The sequence below is a fragment of the Vigna unguiculata genome, chromosome 5 (assembly GCF_004118075.2).
Source record: "Vigna unguiculata cultivar IT97K-499-35 chromosome 5, ASM411807v1, whole genome shotgun sequence".
Taxonomy (NCBI): Eukaryota; Viridiplantae; Streptophyta; class Magnoliopsida; order Fabales; family Fabaceae; genus Vigna; species Vigna unguiculata.
Genome location: NC_040283.1, coordinates 45,874,154 through 45,886,045, shown reverse-complemented (window position 1 = coordinate 45,886,045; position 11,892 = coordinate 45,874,154). Strand labels below are relative to the sequence as shown.

Here is an 11,892-nt window from a genome sequence, read left to right as displayed (position 1 = left end):
ACGTAGACTATTAAAATATTTCTTTTAAGTGTTAATTGTTTTTCTCTAAAAGGAACATAAATAAGGGTTTTAAAAGCTAAACACTTTACAACATAAAATTATTAAAAGGATAATAATATTTTAATTTATTTTTTTATCCATTTTTAATTTATTATTTTAATTATCATTAAATCATCACATTATATTATAAAAAAAATAAAAAAGAAATAATCTAATAATAATTAAAATAATAAATTAAAAATAAGTAAAAAAAGTGGATTAAAATTTTATTTTTCTCGTTGAAAGCCTGTTACACTTTGATTTGGATGTCATGTCACATCCCCACTTTGTATTACACGTGTTATCTTGTTGCGGTATGAACATGGATAACTTTATTTTGTTCACATTAATACACAACCCCAAACAAACGCAATATTAATTTATTTATCCTTCAAATTTATACAATTTTTATTTCAATACAATAATGTTAAAATAGTAATATTTTAGTTAATATTCGATATAATTATTAGAAAAATAATATGTCTTTTATCATTGTCTATAAAAATTTTATAAAGTCTAAAACTTTATGACAGATTTTCGTGATATCATAAAAAATGTATTTTCTGTATTTTTCATATTTCTTGTAATTATGACGTTAGAATACCTATGTCATAATAAATGAAATAGAAACATTATAGTTTTTATCAGAATAAATAAAAATAGTTATTTAATATTTATATCTGTAATTATATATTTTCTTTTTATGTTAATTAAATTAAAGATAAAATATAAATAAAATTATATAATATTTATATCTATAATTATATATTTTCCTTTTATGTTAATTAAATTAAAGATAAAATAAATAAAATTATATTATTTTAGAATTTAGAAATGTGAAATGAAAAAGAAAAAGTTTGACAATTAACAGATTCTCTTTGTTGCTTTGCCCTGTTTTCTTGGCCACATGTATCTCGTTCTATTGACTCCCACGCATTCTTTTTCTTCTCAAAAGTCTAAAATACATTTATTTATACTCAGGGTTTCAGTTTTCACTCTTTAATTATAACATAAGATTTTATATTCTTTTGGAATATGCCGATTTAAGATGTTATATTGTTCCAAATAAATATAAAAAAGTTATTCATATTGGGTTTCCATTTCAATATTCAATATTTTGTTAAAAAACATATATCCATATAAATATTACAGTAAATAATAACTACACCAAAAGTATTACATGTGACAAGACAAATAATATGACATGAGAAAATAATAATTATGTTAGATACTTAATTATCAGTGGCGGAACATCATTTGGACAAAGAGGCCATGGTCCCCAATTTTTATTTTACATTCATATAATTTAATATATGATTTTAAATAATGTTTTTCAAATTTAATATTTTAATATATTTTATATATTTAATATTTTAATAAATTTTACAGGAGAATTTTTTTTTTCACATTTATATAATTTTACATATTTATTTTAATATAAAAATAATTATTTTATTAATATTTTTATTAATATTATTTTTTAAATGATTATTTGTTTAATTTAATCATTTTTTATTTTTTAAAATTGAACCATTATAAATTAAAATTAATTATGCTAAAATTATAAAAATTATTTACATCTAATTTTATAATTATAATAATAACAATAATTGTTATTTTATTATTTTTTATTATCATAAAAAATAAATACAATGTTTTGACTAGTTTATATAAAAATTTTAGGATTCCTCTAATTCCTATTTTCGTTCAAAAATATTAGGTTGGTCTTCTAGTTTTTTTCTAATCTCAATTTGGTCCGAATTTTAAAAAATTATGTAATTTTGTTCTTTTTTCATTAAATTTATTGAATAAAATCAATAATTTTTCATCAAAATTGAAGTTGTGAATGGTTTGCTTTGTTGGTGTGATAAACATAATCGTAGTATCAATTTTGATGAAAAATTCTTGTTCCGCTTCAAGAAATTTGACGAAAAAGATAAAATTGCATTAATTTTTATAAAATGGAGACCAAATTGAAACAAAAAAATATTAGAGAACCAACATAATATTTTTAGACAAAAAATGTATCAAAGAGTAATTCAACCAGAATTTTTACACCTAACATATTTTCTGGAGGTCTGCTACCGTTAACAACTATATCACTAAGTTAACATAAATTTAAATTTGTTGAGTATTCATTTAACTATGAACATTTATTAGATTCTCAATTAAAATTTTACAAATTCATCAGCAAATTAAAAAATAACTAAGCTTAATTTTAATTATAAATTACTACGGAATTGTTGTATTATAAGAGAAACATATTATTTCCGTCAAATTTGACTTTTTCAAATGAGTAATAAGTTTGGGACTTTTTTTCGGAGTTGTATCTAAATATATTAAATCAAGTTACCAATTAAAAATAGTGCTTAAGATTATTCTAACACTACTATAATAATAATAATAACAATAATAATTTAAAATTACTATTTTAATAAATAATAATAGTTCTATTGATTTTTCTGCTTATATATAATAATTATTTTTAATATATAATAGTTTTATTATAAATAATAAATGTACAAACTCATTAACAATAATAAATATACATTAATAATAATAGTAATGAACTTACAATATTTTTTAAATCTATAATATATGTACTAACTTATTATTTTCAATATGCCAATAAAAATTTTAATATTAATTTAAATTATCCAAATTATCATTTTAAATTAACGTTGTACACTTCTTAAGTTTATATAAACAAAGTTTAAATTCATAATACAATAAATTAAAATTAGTATGTAATTAATAATATCTCTATTGATTCATCAATTTTAGTACAATAAGTTGTTTTTTAATATCTAAGAAATCAATGTTTTTTATTTATATATTTAACGTTTTAATTATATATTTTTCAATAAATTTTAGAAATGATTTTATTTTTAAAATGATTGGTAAAATTTCAATTTATATGTAGTGATCTAGTTAGTTTTCTGATTCATTATAATGTGAAAAGAAGAAATGATAATTTGTTTTGAAGGTTTTAATTTGAAGTTGAAAGAAAAAAATAGTTCTACTTTGATAAACATTTGATAAAGTGGTTGGGTTATATAATCTATTTTAGAAAAAAAATTCTAAAGCTATAAGAATTTTTTTATTAGTCTTTCTACTCTATCGTTTTCCTATGAATCAACATGATACATGTGAAACCCACGTGTTTGTAATATAAGGTTTAATTCAAAAATTTGTTTATGAACACGGTTATGCTGTGTTGTACCTCCCGAAACACAGGGTGTTCCTCAACTACTAACATATATCTTTTATTGCACATGTGTATGTTTAGTAAAAATTAATAAGGAAAAAAAATACTTTTTTTTATTGTGTACTTTTCTTCTTTCAGATATCTTTAAGTTAAAATATTTACTGTCAATATTTTTATTTTATAATTTTTTAGTATATTTTTTTTAATTATTGTATTTTAAATTTAATTTGAAATCAACTTATTCAATTTTATTTATTGGTTGTGTTATGTGGTAGTTAATTTATAATATTCTTGTAGTGTTAACTTAACTGCATATCAGTTATTAAACTATATGTATAATAGGTAAAGTGTAACATGCATTTCGATCATATCACCCTATCTCGTTAATCATAGATATAAATAAATCTGTATGCATAAAAGTCCGGTTTAAGATGTAATCTAAGTGTTTGAAGTTTAATAGAAGAGTTATTTATAATTCAATTTCATAAAATTAATTTATAAAATAAAGATATTATATATCTTCTGATTTTAATTTTATTGACAGAAATATAATGTATTTTAACTTTTTATATAATTATAAAAAATATGACTATTACGAATATATTCTAAGATTTTCTCTTCTATTTATATTATAGGATATTGATTTTTAATAAATTAATGTGAAAAATATGTAAGTTTTCACGACTTCCCTCAAACACCTTTTTTAAAATATTTTTTCTTACTTATACATATCTAACAATAACGTTTAAATCTTACTTGTATATTATAATTTAATTATGTTTTTATTCATATAACTTATTTTCTCGTCAACTTGTAAATCAGCACATGGTGTGGTGTATTAAAGTTATAAAATCTTTTATATTTTAAGAGACTACTTCAAGTCATTTTTTTAAAACTTCTTTAACTTTGTATTTAAGAGAATAATGAAATTAAATAGTGTTGCATTAAAATGTTCAGTAGATAAATATATATAAAAAATGTAAATGTAAATAAGTAGGTTTTGGAAAGTATGTCTGTATTTCCAAAATCTAATATTACAAAAATAAAACAATCTGCACTTAATAAATCCTTTATTATGATGCAATTTATGATCTCTTCAAATTTAAAACATTTCAAATTACTATCAAAATTATTCTTTACGAAATATTACAGGATTATTATAGCATTTGATTTTGACCTTTCATGGTTTGATTTATTGGCCATAAAATGAGTTTGGTTTGGATGTGGAAAGTGATAAGGTGAAGTGTATTATTGTTGTGTAGGTATTAATGAGAAAGCCCCCACCCTACAATTTAGAAATCCTAAAGCCATAAATTTGCCACAAATTTTTTGGTGGCACATTGCACACACTTATTCCGTTTAATATACTACAATATATATAGTAAGTTAAAACTATATTAAATGCGTTTCCATGTCTATATATGTTCTACATGTGGTAGTAATTGCAAATAGTATAAATATAAATGTGGTACCAATAGGACTCATCTCTCATCTCCAACATAAATTTTTCTAATTTTTTATTAGGTGTTGCACAATAGAGTTGTCAAAATTGGATGGACCCATGAACTAATCCGGTTCACCACTGGTTCAGGTCGGATTAAGTTGAATTTCTTTTACAAATTTTAATATGAGTTAATTTTTTACCCAATCCACTTACAACCTGGCTCACCTAGGTTGAACCCATGATGAGTCGGGTTGGTGAGCCAACCTGCAAATAAAGGGTCACATAAGTACTTTTTATTATGTTGGATTTTGCAATTGGGTCGAGTTAGGTTGTTTTTTTAGCCAACATATTGGTATTTTTGTGATTTTGGTTTGTATTTGGATTCTATTGAAGTTTATTTAGATTTTAATCGTAATTATAATTTAGTTTTTTCTTTTTAGATCAAAGAAAAAATATATTTTTTTAATTGAGTTAGTGAGCCAATCCATTTAACCCACCAATCCGTGATGAGCCTAGTCGGGTTCAAATTTTTTTGATTCGCTAATAAGAGAGCAAACCAGACCAAATTATCCGTTTTGACATCTGTAATGCACAAGTGAAAAGAGTGAATATTTTTCTATTTTTTGAGGAAAATAGCACACACCCATGATTGCTTGCAACTACATGCCCTAATCACTGATTTGCCTACAATGTAGCAACCCTAAATCCATGAAGGTGGTGAAGCGAAGTTGCATTATTGTTGTAGATATTAACTATTTGTTTCATGATAAGGTCCCCACCCTACAATTAATGTAGCAACCCCAATACCAAGAACTTGCCAAAAAATTCTGGTGGCACGCTATGTTCACATTACTAGTCAATTAAAACTAAAGAAACTTACTAAATGCGTTTTTTCATGGCTCTCTATACTGTACATATATTGCAGTTTAAAAGACTACAATTATAAAACTGTTACAATAGGTGTACACAACTGTGTTATTGATCGTAAACAAAGTCAAAGCTTTCACATCAAATTAGGCGGAAAATCTAAATTTTGTAGCTGCCACAAACAAAAGGGAAACAAATTTAGAACACCCAATTTCCCAATCTTTCATCGCCACCTGTTATGCTATATTTAAGAATTTCCAATTTTAACGATAAAATGAAACTAAACTTAAATTCTTAGCATAGTTTCATAATCAATTCTACAATATATATATATATATATATATATATATATATATATATTTATAAACACCTAATGCTATTTTTATTAAAAACGACAAAAGAACACAACTTCATTATTGTAAAAAAAAAAAATCTAAGTTTCACATATATGAATCTTCACTCGGAAAATAGAAACTCCACTTAAAAAAAAAATTGAAGTCACGTAAACGACGAACTCGCTTAAAAATTTCAAATTCATCATATATGAAAGCTTCTATTTCAAAAAGAGTAAAACCATCTTAAAAGAAAAGAACTTTTATTATGACCAAATAAAACCCTCGCCCATATACCAAACCACTGAATACAAAATTAAAAAAAGAAGAAGAAGATTAAAGTGGTTTACAACGAAATGTCCACGTATTATAACAAAACATTATATTACTAATGGAAACAAATTTATTAGTAATTTAAATTTGTTAACGAATTTACCAATAAATTTTAGCATATTAATTACTTATAGAAATATTTATTGATAATGAATTTATCAGTATTAACTACTCATATAAATTTTGTAATTTTAATTTTAATATCAATTATTGTCATGTTTCTATGGTTACTTAATTTATTTAATCTTTAGTATAGGATAATTAATGTCACCTTTTACTATAGGATAACTAATGTCACTTAATAATATTACCTACAACAATTTTAATATAGCAATTCAACTAATGGGTTAAAAATTAAATAAATTAATCTTCATCAATTAGTGTTCTTTCAAGTTTCAAAAATCTGATAACTAACTAATGTCAATAAACTATATATTTATAAGAACTCCAAACCACTACATACAACAAAAATATTAAGATCAAATTGTGATTTTAATGAAACACGATTTCTTTATATTAAAAAAAGATATAATACATTATTATTTTATATTATAACCGGTGAGTACAAAAACATACTTTATTAAAAAAGTTTAAGCAAGAGAATATATAGTGTGGTGTCACGTGTAATAAATGAGAACCACAATTCCCTTATCCACGTAAAAAAATCCAATCTAAGTAAACAATAACTCACTTAAACATGTAATTTGATAACATTTTAACTTTCTCTATAACTATTTATACAACGAAAAAATAAATAAAATATATTTGTTAATGTTAAGAAGTAAATTTTAATTTTAATTCAATATTACAAAACTGATTTATAAACTAAAATTTATATTTATTTATATATTATGAAATCGTCTTATTTATAGTCGATGTTAGATCTTCAACAATATCTTTTTTAAATTAATTTGTCAAAGTTTTCTAGCATGATTCATCAAAATTTGTAATTGTTGCAAAGGATTCTTGTGCATGTGATAAATGTTGAAAGTTCCTAGTTGAATAGTAATAAGGTAATTTCATAATATATAAGTGATAAGATAATTTCATAATATATAAGTGATTCTTATTTACTATACAAGTTGATTTTGTGAAATTCAATAAATTTAAAATTCACCTCTTAATATAATAATAAATATAATAATAAAGCTTATTCTAACGAGATTTGGTATTCTATTTTGTTCCATCTTCTTTAGGACCACCCATTATACATGCAGGGTTGAGTTGGGAAATTCACTTCTAACAATAAACTCTATATATAGTGGCTCATTGAGAGGAAAAAGAGTGTGAAGAATTTGTGTTTTGAGAAGAATGGCTTACACACAAGGTTTCTTGCAGCTCCATGCTCTAAGCACTCCTGTTAGAGTTTGGCCACACTGGGAAGTGGGAAGCACCAAACGAAAACACATTGTGTGCAACGCACAGAAGGAGGATGTGGAAGAGGGTGAAGTCACCACTCTTAGCCATGTCTCTCGCAGATTGGCCCTCGGCACTGCGCTCATCGGCGGCGCCGCTGCTGCAGGCGCTAAGGTATCACCTGCTAATGCTGCTGATGATGCAGAACTCTCTCTCGACCAACCTGGTATTTGTTTTACTCTCATCACCTCCATAAGCAATCCTTTCTTTGCATGTTTATTATTTATAACACAAACACTGTTAGAAACCCTATTTTGCACTGTATCACTACTGCATTAAGCAGAATCAGAGTCTCATAATAATGACTCAACATCGCTTGTAACCACTTTATTTTGTTGGGTACTGTAGCATTTATTACCACATTACCAGCTTCAATAAGCTCTGAGGAATATCCTGCATCCGTTGTCGAAGCTCTTTCTCTCAATCGAACCAGTTTTCCCAAGGGCTTCGTTTTCGGGACAGCATCAGCGGCATACCAGGTATCCTCATAATATATCTCTTCTTAATCTTTTACGAGAAAACTGTTTGAGATTTCAACGTATTTAACTTCATACCATTATGTTGTGTTGTTGATATATATATATATATATATATATATATATATATATATATATATATATATATATATACCTATAGTACGAAGGAGCGGCGTTTGAAGATGGAAGAAAAGCAAGTATATGGGATGCATTCACCCACAGATATCCAGGTTTTTTTTTTCTACCTTCCTAAATATAAATCCAATTAAGACGATTATAAATTATTTTTTTAATATTAAAAAATATTTGTTTCTATGCTTTTCAAAAATTATACATATGAAACTTAATAAAAATGGTAGATAATATCTGATTGTAAACATTTAATACTTGCAGAGAGGATAAGGGATAGAAGTAATGGAGATGTAGCAGTTGACGAATATCACCGCTACAGGGTAAAGTCCAATTTCTTAATGATTACAGTGAAGGATGAATGAGGAAACCAATTATTTTTCTTCATCAAAAACAATTAATTAAACTTTTGGACGTTGTTTTACATTTATATAACAGGAAGATATTCAGATAATGAAGGATATGAATCTGGATGCATACAGATTCTCCATATCATGGTCTAGAATAGTACCAAGTGAGATAGAAGTTGATGAGTTATTATTCTGATTATTATTACTGTTGTTGGATCTTTCATTGTTAATGATTTTTCAATCTTCTTTTAAAAATGATTGATATATAGATGGAAAGGTGGGTCCATACGAGGAGGGTGTAAACCAAGCAGGAATCGATTATTACAATCGCCTCATAGATTATCTGATAGACAACGGTCAGTGTCCATGTTTTCCTCTCTTGGTTTTTCTTCGTTAAAATTTACATCTTATAATATATAATTTTTCTTTCATTGATTTAAATATTAATGTCGCAGGTCTAAAACCATATGTCACACTTTTTCACTGGGATCTTCCCCAAGCTTTAGAAGAGGAGTATGGAGGTTTTTTATCTCATCATGTTGTGTAAGTTGTACAAAATTTATTTTATATTTGCATAATAATTGTTCAAAAAATGACTTTGCTGTATTCTTGATTTTCAGAGATGATTTCCGAGACTATGCAAGAGTTTGTTTCAAAAACTTTGGAAACAGGGTGAAACATTGGATTACTCTAAATGAGCCATGGTCTTACAGTAACAATGGTTACGCAGTTGGGACGTTTGCACCAGCTCGATGCTCTGAATGGCAAGATCCAACTTGCCTCGGTGGTGACTCAGGAAGAGAACCATATATAGTTACACATAATCTACTACTTTCTCATGCAGCCGCTGTAGAAGAGTACAGAAAATTTCAGGTTTGTTTAGACCGGATTAGAAACTCTCGTTTATCTCTTTTTTATTAATAAGTCGTCAGGAAACGAGCTTTAAACCTAATTCAATTCCATAAGATCAATTTAAACCTAATTCAATTTCATAAGATCAATTTGTAAGGTGAGGTTTGCATCCTACTTATATATTATTAGGAGGTGTACTTTAAGTTTAACTCAACCCCACAAAATCGACTTGTAAAATGAGGTTTATATCCCACTTATATATATATATATATATATATATATATATATAATGAAATTGTCTATTTCTAGTAAATGTGAGACTTCTGACAGAAATAAACTTTAAACCTAAAGTAATTTTACAAAATCAAATCAATTTGTAAGATGAGATTTATAATCCGTTATATATTATAAATTGATCTTATTTTTTATCATCGATGTGAGACTTCTACCTTTTTAAGATTAAAAACACTTTACACAGGAATATCAAGAAGGAATGATAGGCATAACACTTATTTCTCATTGGTATGAGCCACAAACAGACTCTGAATCAGATAAAGACGCCGCCAAACGTGCACTTGACTTCATGTTTGGGTGGTAAGTGCTTAACTCTGCACCAGAATATGCATTAATAGTCGAAGAGAACATGTTTTGATATGTAACAATGATTACTTACAGGTACATGGAACCATTGACAACAGGAAAATATCCAAAGAGCATGCGTTATCTAGTTGGTAATCGATTACCAGAGTTCTCAAAACATGAATCAAAACTTCTTGCTGACTCATATGATTTTATTGGAATAAACTATTACACCACTGTTTGCGTTGCGGATAATCCTTCTGTTCAACCAGAATCTAAACGTAGTTATAGTACAGATCCCAATGTCATTTATTCAAGTGAGTAAACTTCTATCTTTCAATCATGTAAATTGGGAATGTCTATTAGAAATGAAAATTGATATTTTGATTATTAAATTTTGACAACTTTTTTTTATAATTTTATATAACATTTTTTAAGTGGTTCTCTATTTTACTATTTTTTTTATTTTTAATATTCCAAAATCACTTAAAAAATGTTATCTCATATTATAAAAAAAAATTGTAAAAATTTAGTAATTAATATATGATTTTCGTATAAATTATGTATATGTTCAATTTCCTGATATAACATTTTCTTTTGTTTTCAATGCCCAGCTCAACGCAATGGTGTTCTCATAGGTGTACCGGTGTGTATATTTATGATTTTTGTCAAATTTTATGTTCATACTAATATTATTATTATTATTATTATTTTATTTCATATAACTTTATATTTATATTTGCAGACGGCTTCTGATTGGTTATATGTTTGCCCCAAAGGAATTAAAAAGTTGTTGCTCTATACCAAAAAAGAGTACAACGATCCTTTGATTTATATAACTGAAAATGGTAACTATACCAAAAGCAATTTTTATTGTCTTTAAAGAAAATATTTTGACAAAATTATTCAAAATGTGGAATTTCAATATAGATATTTCTTTTAACATGTTGATGTATATATTACTTTTAATTTATAGGAAGAGGCAATGACATAGGTGAAGAACACGATACACTTGAGGAATCTCTTATAGATGTTTATAGAATCGATTTTTACTATCGTCATCTCTATTATCTACTTTCAGCAATAAGGTAATGATTTAATTTTTACATATTTTAAATTTGTTTCTAACTCTAATTTAAATATTTTTTTTATTGACTTTATAAGGGATGGTCGCGTAAATGTAAAAGGATATTTCGCATGGTCACTTTTGGATAATTTTGAATGGAGAGATGGGTATTTGATAGGATTTGGACTAAACTATGTGGACAGGAAAAATAAGTTGAAGCGATATCCCAAACTTTCAGCAAAGTGGTTTAAAAATTTTCTTCAAAAAGCATGAGATGATTGCAAGAGTTTGGAAGATAATCTCTTATGTAATGTTGCCTATTAATAAATTTGTGTGGGAGCTGTTAAACTTTTTATTAATGTAATGCTTTTTTATTACTGAAATGTGGCTTGTTTAGTAAATTAATTCCTGGTTGTTTTTTTATTTGAGAAGAGAACATATTCGTTTAATTTTTTATCTGTCATATTTCTGTGTAATGGTATTTTAAATATTTTTTTTAATGATAATCAATATATTATAAAAGCACAATAGAAAAATGATATAAATAAACTTAACAGATAATTCAAATTTATATTAAGACACCTACTTGGCTGAAATAAAATATACTCTCTTTAATTTAATAAGAGAACCAGTTTAAAAATTGAAAATAGAAAAGTTATAGGGGATAAAAAAATGAATGTCATTGCTAAAAAGTTGAAGGACTTTATCTAAAACATGTCCTTGAATGTCAAATACCCACATTTTTGCAGTAATAATATTTTGAAAAACATTTGTATCAATATAAGAGGAAATAAAAACACA

The 11,892-nt window shown here is 25.6% G+C and overlaps 1 protein-coding gene across 1 annotated transcript; it reads left to right on the top strand.

Moving 5' to 3' along the window:
• Positions 1–7,513: 7,513 nt before the first annotated feature.
• On the top strand, positions 7,514–11,492 carry LOC114183758 (cyanogenic beta-glucosidase-like). The gene is made up of 14 exons (XM_028070886.1): positions 7,514–7,805; positions 7,988–8,118; positions 8,276–8,345; positions 8,509–8,567; positions 8,683–8,758; positions 8,864–8,950; positions 9,050–9,137; positions 9,215–9,467; positions 9,925–10,040; positions 10,122–10,342; positions 10,640–10,671; positions 10,771–10,873; positions 11,002–11,113; positions 11,190–11,492. Exons 1-14 carry the CDS (start codon positions 7,535–7,537, stop codon positions 11,362–11,364), a joined length of 1,794 nt encoding a protein of 597 aa, XP_027926687.1. The 5' UTR covers positions 7,514–7,534; the 3' UTR covers positions 11,365–11,492.
• The last annotated feature ends 400 nt before the right edge of the window (positions 11,493–11,892 follow it).